The 17,431-nt window shown below is 40.4% G+C and overlaps 1 protein-coding gene across 1 annotated transcript in view; it reads left to right on the top strand.

Annotated features, from left to right (window-relative positions):
• The window catches only part of WWTR1 (WW domain containing transcription regulator 1), a 143,850-nt gene that overhangs the window by 105,584 nt on the left and 20,835 nt on the right, over positions 1-17,431 (top strand). Inside the window, exon 4 of the mRNA XM_023215408.2 lies at positions 11,625-11,827. Within this exon, the coding sequence (XP_023071176.1) occupies positions 11,625-11,827 (203 nt within the window). The remainder of the gene's footprint in view (positions 1-11,624; positions 11,828-17,431) is intronic.

The raw sequence follows: 17,431 nt of genomic DNA, 5'->3' as shown, positions 1-17,431 counted from the left end.
GACTACAGGCACCCGCCACCACACCCGGCTAATTTTTGTAATTTTAGTAGAGATGGGGTTTCACTATGTTGGCAAGGCTGGACTGGAACTCCTGACCTTGTGATCTGCCCACCTCAGCCTCCCAAAGTGCTGGGATTACAGGCGTGAGCCCCTGCACCTGGCCTCCTTCACACTTTTTAACTTCACTGTGTGCCCCCAGAGCTTCTTTGTCTCTGGATTTCTTCAGAATTTTAAATTTTACCATAGAGTATGAAATAATCTAGCAGTTTCCCATGCAGTCCAAGCAGTAAGCTGGAAGGAGATTTCTATCAGTCTGTTATAGAGGCCAACCACAGTGCTCACCACAGGCAAGAGGCCCCAAGGGACCTGGTCCCAGCCCCTCACCCTTTGCTCCTCAGCCACATGGGCTGCTCTGATTTTGCACAAGTACTCCAAGCTCACAGTTTCCACCTTAGGATCTTTGTGCTTGTCCCCTACCCTGATTTCCATACTTCATTCAGATTTAGAGCACACATCACTGCTTCACAGAGGCCTTTCTTAACTTCACTGCCTAAAATAGCTCCACATTTGTTTGTTCAAATCCCTTATCACTAAAATTATTCTGTACATTTGTTATAGCCTGCCTTTTCACTAGACTGTAATCTCCTATAGGGCAGGGACCTTGCTGTCTTCTTCATCATTGTATCTCTACTTCCGAGAAACAAGAGGAATGAATAGCTAGGTGAACCATAGATCATTGGAAAGAAAAAAATCATCGATAGTTTTATAAGCCAAACACCACCACTATTAATATTCTAATACTTTTCATTTCAAAGGTAATTAACTTTTTTGGGGTTACTAGAAATCCTATAAGATATGGGTACAGTCCTCAATGAAATGCATATATATACAAATTTCCAAAATTTGGCACTTACTTCTACCAGATTTCCTAATCCTGTTACCCCTGGTTAAAATCTTGTTTTGTTTTTTTTTTCCTGAGTGGTCCTGGCCCAATGCAAAGCACCTAAACCAAACTATTGTTTTTGCTAATTTGATTGCTGAAAAAAGGCTGTTTCTTTAATTTGCATTTGTGTGATTCCTTATGAAGTTGATAATTTGCTATATTTTATTACTAATTGCATGTTCTTTTTTATGAATCGTTGAAGTTTTTTGACTGCCTCTTGGAATCTTAGTATCCGTTACATGTTCTCCATAATAAAGATGTTTACTAAAGGGGCATGCTATTAAAAAAACACATGCACACATTAAAAACTAGCAACTCACACTGGCAACTTTTCCTCCGTTCCTTGTGGAACACAGCTGTGGATTCGTTTTCTCTTAGCTTGGGCTGCCATACTTTGCACCTGGAGTAGTTTTAAAATGATTCAGGAAAGCTAACCAATAAAAAGCTACAATAAACTCTCTACTGACTAATGAAAAATAAATGCATGAATCAGAGTTTCCATTTCCTGCTGGATAAAAGTATACCTATTGTCTGAAGATAATAAAACAGTTTTAGTTGTACTGCTATTGCCCAACCATGGAATTATATTCAAAATTACAAGGAAAACTTTGTGAAGCAGCAAAGTGAAGCACTAAATTTCCTCTTTTCCACAGGCTAGACAATTGTTTTTCTACATTCACTAACTCCACAGAGGTGCTTCCTGCCACAGGCCACTTGTGATAAATCTTGAGATATCCCTGCAATCAAATGGAGTCAGAGTAGCGCATTCTGATGCTGCTTTAGGTGGAAGAAAGATGATTTCTTTGCAGTCAAAAGGATCCAGAAGAAATCAGCCTGCCAGAAAGCTGTGATTTTTTTTCCCCCTAGTCTTCCCTGGATATATTATAATGATCAGAACTAATGTCTGAATCCTGTAAATGCCAATAAAATATACATTTGGGGTAATGCAGTTATTATGAAAATATAAAAGCCAGTGTTACAGGCATTTCGATTTTTACACCTGAAAAAGCAGAGTTGCCTAGATACTTGCACACTGGTTTGTGGACTACATTACTGTTTGGATGGGCAGACAGGATAGCGAGGAGGAAAATCATTTCCTGGTGCTAAAAATTCAGGGTTTCCTGTGAAGTAAATGAAGCTTGGGTTACAAGTCTAAAACTAGACAAGTTTGGGGCATCTGGAGAACTGAAGGCCCATCTGGCAAGCTTTGGGGTACCTGGAAGTGGTTTTAAGGCTTGAAACAGTCAAGCTGGGAAAGTGTGGCTGAATGAACATATATTCCAGAGCTCTGTGCCTTATCAACTGAGCCGGCTGAGAAATTTCCCTGCAGTTATTCTCACCCAGAATTGGAATAAAGGGCTCAGTGTGAAGTTGGGATAGTACAACTTCTCGGTTTAATACTTTACAGATTTTTGGAACCAAATGCACCCTGAAGTGAAAAGCTGCTTTTTTTTTTTTTTTTTTTGCTGACCTTGTTGGATGGCTAATACTGTTTCTGGGAAATAAGAGAAACAAGCGGCTCATTGTTGGCAGGAGCTGAGAGAGACACAAGGAGGGCGAGAGACGCGTCTGCAGCCCTTTTTTTCCCCTTCATTGTATGGTGACTGAGTCAAGGCTGGACTGTGGCTGAGTTTTTCTTCCTACCTCTGTAGACATATGTTTTCCATCAGACAGGGCTGCGTGACACCTGACGTTGGCCAGTTCACATGAGTTAAGCCATGGACGGCCCATAAACAGAAGAAAAGACCCGCAGCTGCACCCAGACACTCTTGATGCTGAAATGTTTTTTAAAGCTTGGTGTGGCTGAGTCTGCACATGCATCAGAAACGATTTACACCTGTATGTTTTGGCTTGCTTCTTTGAGTTGCATATCATTATCCCCCCAAAGCCGCTGTGCCAGAAGGTCTAGCATTGGCTGATGGCAGCACCTCTCCTTTCCATGTATATAAGTCTTTCTAAATTATGAAATGTGAGTTTTCAAAGTTTATTTGATTTTTGTCTTTTTTGTTTTTTGTTTCTGGAGGATTGAAAAACAAAGTGCTCTACCATTTCTATAAAGTGAGATCACACAAATGGTGCCATCAAAACATGCGATTCACGTTGATCCCATCATTTTGAAGTAAATCAGTTAATTAAAATAGTCTGCTTTAGACTTTTTCGTGAAATAGGGAAAAGGAAACACTACTTGGACTTTTCACCAAATTTAACTTATCACGTATATTTTGATGACTGTGAAAAAGGATTGGGCAGTGATTGGTGATCCGTGCAGCTAATGCCAGCTGTAGCATTCTAGCAGGCGTTCTGGGCTTCCTAGGTTTGTCGCAGCCTGTTCCTGAGATCTGTGCTGAGGCATTTAATCTTCCAATATTCTTCATCTCTAAAATAAGTGAATTAATCTAAATCATTGGTTTTAAAATCTGTCCCAGAGTTCCATTCTAAAATCTCAGGGGGATGTGAGCAGAAGCTAAGCTTAGTTAGTGTTCAGTTTCCAAAAGCTGGGCCCTGTTCAATGTGTTTTAAACATTTGTTTAAAGTTTCAGCATGACACTTGAGAAGCGCCTGAAGGGAAAGCAGAGTGAAAGCACAACCAAGAGAATTTAGAGAAGACAGTCAAAGGTGCCAATGTTTAAGTGCTCATTTCCTCAGCTGATGAAAGAACCCTGGGACATAAGGATAGCCTCTGCTTCTAGCCATATACTTGGCTCTGGAGAATGATTCTACTACTAAAGAAAAGTTTGAGAACCATTGGTCTAAATGGACTAAGACCCTTCTATCCTGAATTTCTATGGTGATAGCACAAAGTCGGGTAAATACATGGCCCTCACCTGTAATGAGTGCTGTGGGGAAAGTGATGGGTTTATAAATCATGAGTGAAACTCAAAATGAAATGGGGCTAAGCAGGGAACTATGCTTTGGAAGTAAGAGGAAGCAACAACTAGAATGTGGTACTCTTTAAATATTCCCATATGAAACTCTAGGGGTAGGGGTTAAAATGCATCCTCAAGAGAAGAAGAGTTACGGGTGGGGCATTTCTATTTTTTTCTGAGTTGTCATCTTGATTATGTTTCTACTTGAAATTTAAAAAGCCTATGATGATCATTTTCCTATAAACGGAACTGATATTTTGTTACCAATTTCTAACCCCCCCTTAACCTTACTTTAGGAAGAATGTATTTAGTGCCTATTCTGTGCCTTAATCAGATTTGAAATGCACTAAAATTATTTTTGTTCCATTTTTGTAAGAAAGGAAGATCCATATCATTGTGATTGGTCCTGAGGGGTAGCAGGAGACTTGGCTCCTTCCCAGGTCTTCTTTATAAAGAGCACAAGTCCAGGAATGTAAGAGTTAGTTCAAATCACAAGAAGAGAATAGTTCAATGTTTCTTAAAAGAGCTTCATTTCAGGTGTATGGCTCAACCAGGAGTCCAACAGGAAAGGCTTTCCCGACTTTCACACTTAACCAAGTGCATGTTTATGGGTGATATAATGCAGTCATATATCATATATATGACATAAATATAATAAGTAGTGCTTGATTTCCTTTGAAAATTACAGAGAAAATAAATATGTAATATTCCCATTCCGATTATCATGTAATATGGATACGAAAGGACAACCACCTACTTATAATCCACGGAGGATGCACTGACAGCTAATCTGGATAGCCTGACAGTTCTGAATAATAAATGGTCATTTTGTAGTGGCACCTCGTTCTCTTTTTAAGGGAAGGCATTAGGGCGGAAATAGGAAATCTGAGTTCTGCTGCCCTGAGTCAGCCCTAGGTCCATGGGCGGCCACAGGCCTAGAGTGACAAACCATCCCATTTGCCTGGGACTTCCCCAGATTTAGCACTGTGACCTGTGTCCTGGGAAACCCCTCAGTCTCAGGCAAACCAGGATAATTGCTCATCCTCTGTGACAGAGAAGACAGAAAATGAGGTGATTGTAAAGCTTTGCATTCTAACTTTTGGAAGCTCTTATGCTCCCCTCTCATGTTGGGTTTAGGTTCCTGGAAAGTGTTTCTGATGAAGTTTATATGAACTTGCCCAAATATCAAACTGAATTAAACCCTTGTTCCAAGGAGGAAGTTTCCCAGATGCCATATCAAGTGCATTACCCAGTGTGTGTCTTTGAATGCTGCATATTTACCTATTTTGAAGAGACTGCATTCAGGTTTTAAAAACAACGTCAGCCTCTACCTGTTCTACTCTCCTTTTTTTTTTTTCCTTTCGAGATGGAGTTTCGCTCTTGCTGCCCAGGCTGGAGAGCAATGGCATGGTTTCAGCTCAGTGCAACCTCCTGCCTCCCGGGTTCAAGTGATTCTCCTGCCAAAGACTACCGAGTAGCTGGGATTAAAGGCATGCGCCACCACGCCCAGCTAAATTCACCTCAAAGTGCCAAGAATAGAGATACCTCCACTGAAAAGTTTGTTGTCAAAAGGAGAGAGGAGGGAGATGCAACAAGAAACACATACTAGCCTGAGATACTCATCTTCACTTTCCAAGACTCACATGTGAACTGGGGAGAAGGATTTGAAGGGAGTCAAGTAATTGCTGCGTCTTGTTAGGGCTTAGGTGTGACTTCTAGCCACTGGGCGCCAGCTGTTCTTTCCATAATCCACTCAGAGCCAGCCCCTTGCAGGCCTGTCTGCTATGGTTTTCGTACTTGAGCTTATCCTTATGGTTTTGTTTTCTTCACTTGGCATTGTATATGTGTATGTGTGTAACTAAACCCTATTTTAAAAATGAGGGAAGCAAGCCCAGGACATAGAAGAGAGAGCCACTGAAACCCGCTGAGGCCAAAAAGACGTTTGTGAAACATTCCAGGAGGCGCTCTGGGCAGCCTCTGATTCACTGGCCTCCCTCATCATCTGCAGCTCCTGGCTTAGGGAAGCCGCCAAAAGCACTTTCTCTATGAGCTGTGGCTCTCTGTTTCCTGGTGTTGCATAAGGCAAAAGTTCAGGATTGAAGCCTTTACCTTTTCCATGTTTGCTTCTTATACAGCAAATCTTGTGCTGGCTTAGAATTGAGTCCAGGGAACTTCCTCGCCTTGAACACACACTTAGAGCTTTGTAGAAATGACCCAAGTGTATCCTCGTCGCAGGTAGCACTCACCAGAGGGTCATGTCCAACATGAATAACCCCCACCACCTCCCCATTCCCGTGTTGACCCGTTTGCTTCACCAAGGACACAGTCATTGAATTGTATCTCAGATGCCTTGGCATGGGTGGTTTTTGTTTTGTTTTGTTTTGTTTTTTGTTTTTGTTTTTGGTTATGTTTTCCTTTATAATGAATAATACCAATTAAGTGTTTCTGGTCACAAATCTGCAGAGCATGGTTTTATCAATTTCCTAACACAGAAGAGAAAGCCAATTATTCCAAAAAGAAAAAAAAAAAAAAAGAAAAAAGGAAAAGGAGATGAAAACAATGGAAAAGAAAAAGATAAATGGGAATCTAAATTTAAATTCTGACTCTCTTGGAAGGAAAAACAGAAAAGATGTCCCTGCTTTAGCTTTGATGCATTCCTGCTTCGATGGAGAAATCTTCTGTTTGGGTTACTCCTTTCTGTGGGGACTGGCAACAGTCTAGAGCTGACGAGGTCTTTAGCCTTTTTGAGGCAGTTTGTGGCAGTCTGCCCTAATCCAGCTTGGCCTCAGATACTGCATTTGGAATACTCTGACTTTTCTTTTTTTTAAGATGGAGTTTTGCTCTTGTTGCCCAGGCTGGAGTGCAATGGCTCGATCTCGGGTGACTGCAACCTTCACCTCCCGGGTTCAAGCCATTCTGCAGCCTCAGCCTCCCGAGTAGCTGGGATTACAGGCACCCGCCAACACACCCAGCTAATTTTTTGTATTTTTAGTAGAGACGGAGTTTTACTATGTTGGCCAGGCTGGTCTCGAATTCCTGACCCAGGCGATCCATCCGCCTCGGCCTCCCAAAGTGCTGGGATTACAGGCGTAAGCGACCTCACTTAGCTCTTTTTTTTTTTTTTTTAATGGAACTATTGTTCTCTCCCTATAATGTTCTGGAATATTATCCCAAGGAGTATTTTGTTCATCACAAATTTAGATGTTTTGCCTTCCCATGCTCTGCTGAGGACTCTGTTTCTCTTTTTCTCTGCCTCAGGCCTCCTCTGCCCCCAATGTCAAAAGCAGTGGTTTTAAAGAATCTCAAGCACCAGTGAAGCTCATTAGCTCCAATGTCAATGATGGTTCAGTATGGTTTGAAATTAAACAACTAGAGGGAGCAGAGAGGCAAGTTGATTCGTGGGTTCCTCAGTTGAGTCAAGTCATCTGGCTTCTAGGATACTGACCAGTTTTATGACCTTGATAAAATTCACTTTCTCTGAGTTTTGGTTTCCTCATCTCCATAAGGAGAGGTTGCACCAAGCAGAGTCTCAGCTTTGACAGTCTTGATTATAGTCTAAGCTGTATTTGTTGTTTTTCAGATAATTTGGGGCTTCTTTCTTTCACTCTGCCAAGAAAATATTGAGTTTGATGCTTATATGGCCATGTTTTTGTTTTATGCTTTTTAATTTTTATTTTCACTTATGTTTTACATTAAAAGATAAATTCATGTAGGAAAAACGTAAAATAGTACAGAAAAGGAGAAGGAAGATCTCCCATCCCTGATACCCGGTTTCTTCTGCAGAGGTGCTCGCTGTTGCCAGTCTCAGGTGTATCCTTCTGTGGAGATTTGCTGCACATGCATAATATGCCCCACTTTTTCTAACCGCAGATAGTAACATGCTTATACATACAGTTGTGTCCTTTGGGTTTTTCCCCTTCTGGACGATCTCTAAGAAACATTGGAATCATCATACAGAGTTTCTCTAAATGGAAGGACCATATCTGCCACTGATGGACATTAAGATAGTTTTTAATCTTTTACAATTATAAACAATACTGTTTTGAATATCCTTGTACAAACTGCTCTGTTGGTATGTGCTTTACTTTGAAAACAAAGCTATCATCTAAGTTCCACTCTTTTCCAGACTCTACAGTTAATAATGAGAGATGTTTAGTCTGAAAGATCAAATCTAAATTAAGTGGAAGAAATCAATGTCTCCACCATTACTTCCTGCGAATGTCTCATGCAGGGACAAGTGTTTTGAAGACTCCCATAGGTATGGCTTGGGAAGAGCTCTTCTCCAAGTCTGAAAGTCCCCCAGATTAGGACTCAGATATTAATAAAATCTACTGAGCAATATCTGGTTGCTATGTGGCTTTGAGTAACACAGTACATTGCTTGTGAGTACGCCCAATGCAGCATTTTGTATACCGACAAGGGCAGTCTACCTAAGTGACCGCTGATAGTCCTACTAGAATTTGTTACGTCAGTAAGTTACCAGGCCTGAGTCAGTTTTAAAATTTTTCAAAGTATCTAAAAGTCATAAAAATTAACATAGGGCTGGGCGCGGTGGCTCATGCCTGTAATCCCAGCACTTTGGGAGGCTGAGGCAGGTGGATCACTTGAGGCCAGGAGTTGGAGACCACCCTGCCAACATGGCAAAATCCTGTCTCTACTAAAAATACAAAAATTAGTGGGGCAGGGTGGGCACACGACTGTAATCTCAGTGACTCGGGAGGCTGAGACAGGAGAATCTCTTAAACCTGGGAGGCAGAGGTTGCAGTGAGCCAAGATGGTACCACTGCACTCCAGCCTGGGTAATAGAGTGACACTCTGTCTGAAAACAACAACAACAACAACAATAACAACAACATAGGGTTAACAACCTGTGCCTTTGAAGCCTTTTTTTCCTAACCTGGGGATTTTCTGATACCAGAATTATTGGGCATCTTTTTTGTCTTTAGTAGATGTATCAGATACTACCATATTAAACATAACTACTAGTAAGAACATACTTTTATAGAAGGTTCAGAAATGGCTGTTCCTTGAAATAATTATCATTCTTCCATCTGCGCCTCTCTTCCCTGGATGACATAGGTTTCAAGAATTAAACCCTTCTGGATGTCTGGATTTTGTCTTACTTGAATCTGTACTTAAGAGAACTTTTCCCCTGTGACACCATCTGTGCACAATCCTTTACCTCCCACCCCAGGCCTTCAAGTAGAAGTTGTAATTACACTATAACAAGCTCTAGAAGTGAAATACTCATTTCAGGTTTTTCAGCATCAATCATGACTGCGTTTTTTCTCTTGTTCTTAATCTAAGAGTGTAAGAAATGCCCAGCTGGTTTTATTCATTCATCAGATCGTTCCCTGAGCTTTCCCTGTGTACCTGGGATTGGGCCAGGAGGTGAGAATCCTTGGTGGTGGGCTTAATTCTAAAGAGGGAAACCTAACTGTCTAGGCAATATACGCTGATATCTTCCCTTTTACTAGCATGTTACTGGGCCCAGAGTTGTAAATCTATCCAGGCTCTCCTCGAACCCTCCCTCTTAGTAATGCAAGCAACATTTGGGTCCCTATTTTGATGGCCTGCTATGTGTGTGGTACTTTCCTGCAAACAATTGAAAGCAGATTGTCTTTACAGGGTTGCTCTGAGGCTTCAGCAATTGTTACTTTTCTTCAGTCTCAGATGCGACAGAAGGTGGCTAAGGACAGTTGGACGGGGTACAAGAGGATCTCGATTTTGGTCTTGGCTCTACTTGCCACTAACCAGGGCACATCCCTTAACCTTTCTGGGTTATAGTCCCTATTCCATAAAATAAGGGGATGGACTAGATAATCTCCCAGGTTCCTTATGTAGCCTAACAGTTTCACATTCCATAAGCCACACATAAAAATCCATCTCATTTCTTCATACCTCCCTTCCACCAGCCCGTTAGTTCTCATGAAGGCAGGAGCTACTTTTCCAAGTTTAAGCCCAGTGCACGACACACAGCAGGAATTGCAATAACAATTTCAGTGAGTGTATGAATAAAAAAAGAACGTTTTTATCCCACTCTCACCTCCATCCTGGAGAAATTTCTGCCATTGAATTCTTCCTCAAAGAAGTCTATTCTTCCCTAGAAAAGCTTCAGTGTTGGCATTTTCTTTCAAATATATATATATGTTGTTCAAATATACACATATATTATACATTTAATACATCGAGGTTCGGGCTACTTAAATTCATTTAAGGAAATATACTTGTAAATCATATTTCTACATAATATCCATAGCAAACTGAAGATTAAAAATATTTAACTTAAGCCACCGGATGTGGTGGCTTCCACCTGCAATCCCAGCACTTTGGGAGGCCAAGGTGAGAGGATTGTTTGAGTCCAGGAGTTCAAAACCAGCCTAGGCAACATAGTGAGATCTCATCTCTATGTTTAAAACATACACATATATATGAAATATTATAAAAATATATACATATATTATTAAGTGTTTTGAAGTTAGTGATACCAAATATAGCAAAACTTGAGAATTTTTTTCTCAGAAATGAAAGGAGTATATAAAATTATACCTTCTTGTCTTTGATGTTGACCTAGTGGAAACAGACTGAAACGCATGGTTTTCTTCATTACATGACATTGCCCAGCAGAAATTAAGCAAATTTGACTGGTAAACAATTTTGAGAAAAACTAGCACTTTTAAAAATGCATTTTTGTAGAAATACCAATTATAAAATTTGTTTAAGGATTTTAAAATTATTTTTGTAAAGTGAAGTTCTTTTTTTTTTTTTTTTCTTTTGTTCGAGACAGAGTCTCGCTTTGTCGCCAGGCTGGAGTGCAGTGGCGCGATCTCAGCTCACTGCAACCTCCGCCTCCTGGGTTCAAGTGATTCCCCTACCTTTGTCTCCTGAGTAGCTGGGACTACAGACATGTATCATCACGTCTGGCTAACTTTTTTGTATTTTAGTAGAGGCGGTGTTTCACCATGTTGGCCAGGATGGTCTCCATCTCCTGACCTTGTGATCCGCCCGCCTTGGCCTCCCAAAGTGCTGGGATTACAGGCGTGAGCCATTGCTCCTGGCCGTAAAGTGAAGTTGTATATGCTGTATGGTTGTTAAATGCAGATAAATAAAGAATTTTTAAAAAATTTAAAATATTTCTCATGTCTTTATCCAGGCACAACATGTTTAGCATTTCTGCGTAATTTTTTTCTCACTAATTTCTCCCTTTGAAGAAACAAACATTTTTTTCTCAATCAGATATTTGTTCCTGAGTTTAGCTCATAGCTCAGGCTTCCTTGCGGCATGCTTTTCAAACAAAGGATTAATGAAGTCCTCCTTATATGTCAACTCCTGATCTAGGTGCTTTGTGGTACATGTTGCTTATCAATTCACTGGTTCGTGTATCAAAGATCACATGCCTTCCTTCCCTCTGCCATAAACACACAGATGAACTGAAAAAGTATACACGTGCGCGCATACACACACACACATGATCTGGTGAAATTATCTCATAAGTTGTGATAACCTTTGTGGAATTTGCTTTAGACCACTATGTTCTATGTAAGGCTTACAGTGTACTCTAGACAGGGAAGTGTGAAATGAGATTTTAACAGAATCAAAAGCCGAGACTAGATGAGTCAGGATTGGGGCCAGTATTCGAGCCTCCATGAATTGAATTAAGGTAATAATTATTTAAACAGTAATAGTTAACAGGAAAGTACTTTGGAAGGAATCTCAGGAATCTATACTGCAAAGCGCAAAACATTCTGATGGTCTATTTTTGATAAGGTATTGTGGGCCCTGGTCATTAATCTGTATGTTCTTCCCTCCTGCAGTGATGAATCACCAACACCAGCAGCAGATGGCCCCCAGTACCCTGAGCCAGCAGAACCACCCCACTCAGAACCCACCCGCAGGGCTCATGAGTATGCCCAATGCGCTGACCACTCAGCAGCAGCAGCAGCAGAAACTGCGGCTTCAGAGAATCCAGATGGAGAGAGAAAGGATTCGAATGCGCCAAGAGGAGCTCATGAGGCAGGTATGGCCTTCCATGGTGTCTGGTGGAGGCTCCCTGGCCTTGGTGCCAAAGCTGATGGATAGGTAGCTGCTCACCTTCAGGGTAATGCTTCTAGAGAAAAAGAGAGAATAGGGCTCCAAGCCCTACTCCAAGCCTCTTGATTAGAATCTAGTTTCTTCTCTCAGTGTTCTGCCTGCATTTTCAGAACCAAGTTTAAGAGTACAAGGATGAGCTGTATTAGCATGGCTGCCTTTGACTTCCACTGCTAGTCTTTAGGAGGAGAGAAAGGAGAAAGTAGAGAGACAAGAGTCTGTTGTGTAACAAAGTATTCCAAAATGTAGTTGCTTAAATAGCCATTTCATTATATCACACAATTTTGTGGGTCAGAATTTAGAAGGGGCTCACCTGGGGCTATTCTTCTGCTCTACATGGCATTGACTGAGGTCATTTAGTGGTATTCAACTGGTAGGTGGGTTGGTCTGCCTAGTTCACGTCGGCTTTACCTAAGTGGGTGGCATGATGGTGAGGATTGCTGGAAGACTGGGCTTAGCTGGAACAAAAGCCTGGGATCTATGGTGTGGCGATCTCAGAGTAGTGGTACTTATTACACAGCAGCTTGGGTTTTCAAGAAAAAGCATTCTAAGAGACAGGAAGTAGAAGTTGCCAATTTCGTGGGGCCTGGCTCTGGAAATGATCATGGAGTCGCTTTTGCCATACTCTTTTGGTCAAAGTAGTCACAGAGAACTACCCTAGATTCAAACAGATAGTGGAGTGGATGTTCCTCGAAAAAAATGACAAAGAATCTTGGTCCACCACAGAGCATGAAAAAGAGGGAAGCTGGAGGGAGAATGAGAAGGGAAAGTGGTTTGTATATGGACTCCAACAGAGTGCTCTGATTGATGCCTGGGCAGCAATCAGGCACTTTTGTGCCATACTCCATTCATTCACTTTTTATTCCGTCACTCAGGAGTATGTTACCATGTGCCCTCTGTGGGTCAGGCTCAGTGCTGTACTTCAAAAACGATTACAAGAGAATCCCTAAAAGAACCCACAGTTCTCTCCCTGTTTCAGTGGCTTGGTCTATGGAAGAGCAGAATTCTTTCTTCTATGTTGCTAAACTAATATAACCCATGTTTGCAGGTCTCATACTTTTTTTCTGGCTACATTTTGGGGAGAAAAGCTTCAGTTTATTGTTTTAACTCTGCAGACTTTGTTTTGTGACTCACATGAAGCAAGATACTGAATAACTTCCTTTTGCTACTTTAGAGAAATCAGAGAAATAAGTAGTTTTAACATTCCAGAGAACTTTCTTGGAGCAAAGGACTGAGCATGTTAGAGTAAATGCTGTTTTTTTAAAGCTACATTTGATGCTTTCAAAAATGCACATTGACTTCCATAAATGAATAATGTATTTCTCATCAAATAAATTCTGGGGTATAAGAAATCTATATTGTGTGAGGTTTAAAATGCATGGTAAATTAAAATCATTTCTCAGATATAGTCTTTGAAAATGAGGAAAATGAATATAAATTGTGCTTCATTGCTCAGCTGAACTTTCCTCCAAATTTGAGACATACAACTTAATAATTAGGTAACTACAGTTGTCTCTTTTACCCTGAGGATTTATGTTTGAACTTTCACGGTTATTTCAGGCTAACAGTTGTTTATACTGATTTTAGATATATAGTGTCATGTTTATTGATGAGAAATAATTATATTATTAATGGTTTTCTATCTTTGAATAATAATTTTATTTGGAATAATTTTTCTATTTTATAATGTAGGGTAAACAGTATTCCAACAGCATTTTATACATTCTCAGTTTTATACTTAAATGAGCTTTAGTGAGTTTTTTCTCTTCTACACAAAGATGTGACCATTCTACAAAGAATGACTTGCTTCTCTGTTTTTGCGGGTGTGTTTCTCTTTCTCTTGCTTCCCCTCCTTCTTTCCCACAGAAAGTATTTCTGAAAAGGAGTGGGAAAAGTGGCCCAAATTGTTTCCTTTATTCTAGCTGTAGGTGCCTTTGAACCAGGATGTAGTACTGATGGTTCGTATTACAGAAATGCCAACCAAGTTCCTTAAATGCTGATCCTTGGAGGCTGTGGAACGCGGGGCGTTGTGCTGCATCTTAGTGAGCAATTGCAGTGTATATGAAGCAGGAGAAAAGGTTGTCCAGATTTGCTCACAGAGGCTCACGTAGTTCAGCCTTGACTCTGTGTGTGTGTGTGTGTGTGTGTTTGTAGTTAGGAGGAGATGGAATGGTGGAGTGGATGGTTCTGGTGTTCTGATGCCTTTTTATTTTTGTTATGGAGTACAGGAAAAGGTCTAAATAGACTTTTTAATCATGACAGATTTCTTCCCCATGCAGAAGCAGCATGCTCCTGATTGTCAAAGATATGATTTAAGATCATATAATTAATGGCATTGGAGTGTTCTATAATAGTTCTCTGGGGCATTTGCCAGGATGCCTGATTATTCAATATTCAGGTGTGGACTGTGTGTTTCATCTTGGTGGATTTTTTGAACTCTTTTGGTGATTCTCTGCTTTACTTTTTGAACCTAAGCCACGGCAGCAGCGGGAAATGGACTGGAATTATAAGTGCTCTTTGGCTCCCTTGTTTAGTTGCCTTCCAACATCTGGTAGGAATTTGGAGAGATGGGGGAAATGGTGGTCCTGGTGAAATTTAAAGATTATCTGTAGGCTTCTGTTTGTTCTGTCTGTCCTACCCCTATGTCCTGGGTAGTCAACAACTGCCTGAATATCCCTTGCTCAGTAGACAGTTTGTAATTACTCTGGCTCTCCTCTTGCTTGTAGGCAGCCTTAATTGCACAGCCTGTCTTCTTGGGACCCATGCCCTGCAGGTAGGCCTAGACCTACCTGCCCTTCTACCAACCGAGCCTCTCTGGGAGCAAGACCCCAGGCTATGCTCTCTTTCTACAGTAGAAAGGGAGGCTGGCAAAATTTAATAAGTAGATGAATTTATCCCCTAATTATTAATACATTATCACTGCTGTCTATAGTTTATCATTCTTGAATGATGCGACGAATCTGAAAGGTCCCTATGGAGAATATACTATATAAATATTGTTTCAGTTTTCTTCCTGCTATGCCATTGTTCCACTAGGCATATAGTTTGATGATGTTGTGCCATGAAAAAAACAACCCTTTGGTCCTCGTTGCATGATTTGATGTATGCTGCAATGCCAAAGTTTCGCCTGTTAACTCATTGGCATTGAAATCATGCTAGGATATTAACAAAATGGATCTGAGGAAACTTTGATTACAACTCTAAAGCGAGCCTTCCTTATTTCAGTATGGAAGCTCATATTTTTTCCTTCCTTCATTCCTTTATCTCTTCATTCATTCAATCAATATTTATTTAGTAGAAAATAATAGACAGGTAAATGGGACGTGACTGCCTTCGGATAACTTGTATTTTAGCAGAAAAGGAAAAATAATTAACTCTAATCCAAATTCATGGCCAGAAGGGTAAATTAAAACCATTCCCTGCTTCACAGGGGCCCAGTGGCTACCATCTTTGACTTTTATTACTGGAATTGAGACCAGATGCACCTGAGCAGAATTCTGTGAAAGTGAGCATCAGATACTCCTTTTTCTTTCCAGTGACCCCTCAGGTCAACAAACTGTTACCATCTACAGAATTAGGATCAAAAGAGCCAGTAAAGTTTGCTATCTCTGCTGATAAGGAATCTTCCGAAGTAGGAGAATTTTCTTAAATGCGGTCCCTCCAATTTAGCATTGGCTGCTGTAGCAACAGAGCCGAGCTACTTGTATCTGATAATTGATGAATTGTCTTGAAATATGGCAGACGCTCCAAGTAGAGGGGTACCAGGGAACATGAGGGGATCCCACCAGGCCTGCAGTACACAGCCATATCAAGAAAGTAGACCTCTTCCCACTGTCAACAGGCATCTACCGTGGAAGACATAAAAAGTGCATTTTTGTGAAAGGAAGTCTTTTGTCCATGATAGAGTTTTCTTTTATTTTTATTGAATTTCCCAAAGGCTGTGAGGCTCCTTCAGGTTCACCAAAGAAATGGCAACTCTAGAAAAAAAGCAATTCTTATTGAAGGTTTGCTTTCTCTTCGTTTTTTAAAGGAAATTAAAATTTTCTTTGTTGAGTTTTTTTTTTTTTTTAAGTAGAAAAAAATTGTTAATTCTTGACTAAGTGTGGTGGCTGACGCATGTAATCCCAGCACTTTGGGAAGCCAAGGCGGGGGGATCACTTGAGGTCAGGAGTTCGAGACCAGCCTGGCCAATGTGGTGAAACCCCATCTCTACTAAAAATATAAAAATTAGCCAGACGTAATGGCAGGTGCCGGTAGTCTCAGCTACTCAGGAGGCTGAAGCAGGAGAATCACTTGAACCTGGGAGGTGGAGGTTGCAGTGAGCTGAGATCGAGCCACTGCACTCCAGCCTGAGCAACAAAGTGAGACTCTGTCTCAAAAAAAAAAAAAAAAAAAAAAAAAAAAAAAAAAAAAAATTAAAAATATAAATTACTGAGTTACTTTTGTGATTAAGATTTTAAAAAAGTATTTTTGCTAAGTGCAAGAAGCCAGACTTCCCCCAAAAACTACATCCCATATGATTCCATTTATGTGACATTCTGAAAAAGCAAAACTATAGGGACAGAGAAGAGATTAGCACTTCCCAGGGTTGGCAATAGAGAAAGAGGAGACTCCAAAGGGGCAGCACTGAGGAATTGTGGGGCAGGTGGCACAGTTCCGTATCTTGGTTGTGGTGGCTATTTCACAATTCTATGCATTTGTCAAAACTCAGACGTGTATACTGCAAAGAGTGAATTTTACTGTATGTAAACAAAAAGAATAATAAAAGAAAATTAATTGCTACACACAAAAAGACAAAAACATATGTTTATGGTACAGAATGTATAAAATACTAAGCAACAAAAAAGGAAATTATAATCACCTATACTTTCATCTAGAAAGAGCAACTGTCAATATGTTGATGATTTCTTTCTAGTCTTTTTATATGTATCATGTGTATCAATGTGTCTACTTTGTTTTTTAAAAAACAAAAGTGGTAGCATACTTTAATACTGTTTTGTTGCCTCTTCTTAATATATTGAGAAGTGATTTGTTTATTCTGTGTCAGCCGTGAAGTTGTGCTGTGACTTTGTATGTACCCATTCCAAGCGCCTAGAAGCCTTTCTACAACAGGCCGTACATAAATTTTTAAAAGTCATGAGCCACACACACCCACAATGACTACAGAATATTCCGTTGTTGCAACTGAAAAATTCAATGCAATATTTGCTCAGTATCCTGAAAGGCATGATTGCAACTTTACCAAATGAAATGGGAAATCGTAGTCACGGGTAAGACATTGAGAAACAGGCTTCTCAGTGCCTGTTTATCTAAAAGAACAATTCCTTGACATGAAAACAGGCTTTACCTGAAGAGAGTATTTCTTTTCGTATGTATTATTCATTTAAATATAATGATTTGGGGCCATCTGTCTGGAAGATTTTAAGTTCCCAGAACCTGGAAGATGAGTAAGTGGCAAAGCCTTAGCTCCCCCTGGTCCCTTCAATGGGGCTGGCTTGTAGAGAAATCATTATTCCCAAGCAAATTCAACCCT

Source organism: Piliocolobus tephrosceles, chromosome 2 (genome assembly GCF_002776525.5).
Source record: "Piliocolobus tephrosceles isolate RC106 chromosome 2, ASM277652v3, whole genome shotgun sequence".
Classification (NCBI taxonomy): domain Eukaryota; kingdom Metazoa; phylum Chordata; class Mammalia; order Primates; family Cercopithecidae; genus Piliocolobus; species Piliocolobus tephrosceles.
This window is presented reverse-complemented; position numbering and strand designations above follow the sequence as displayed.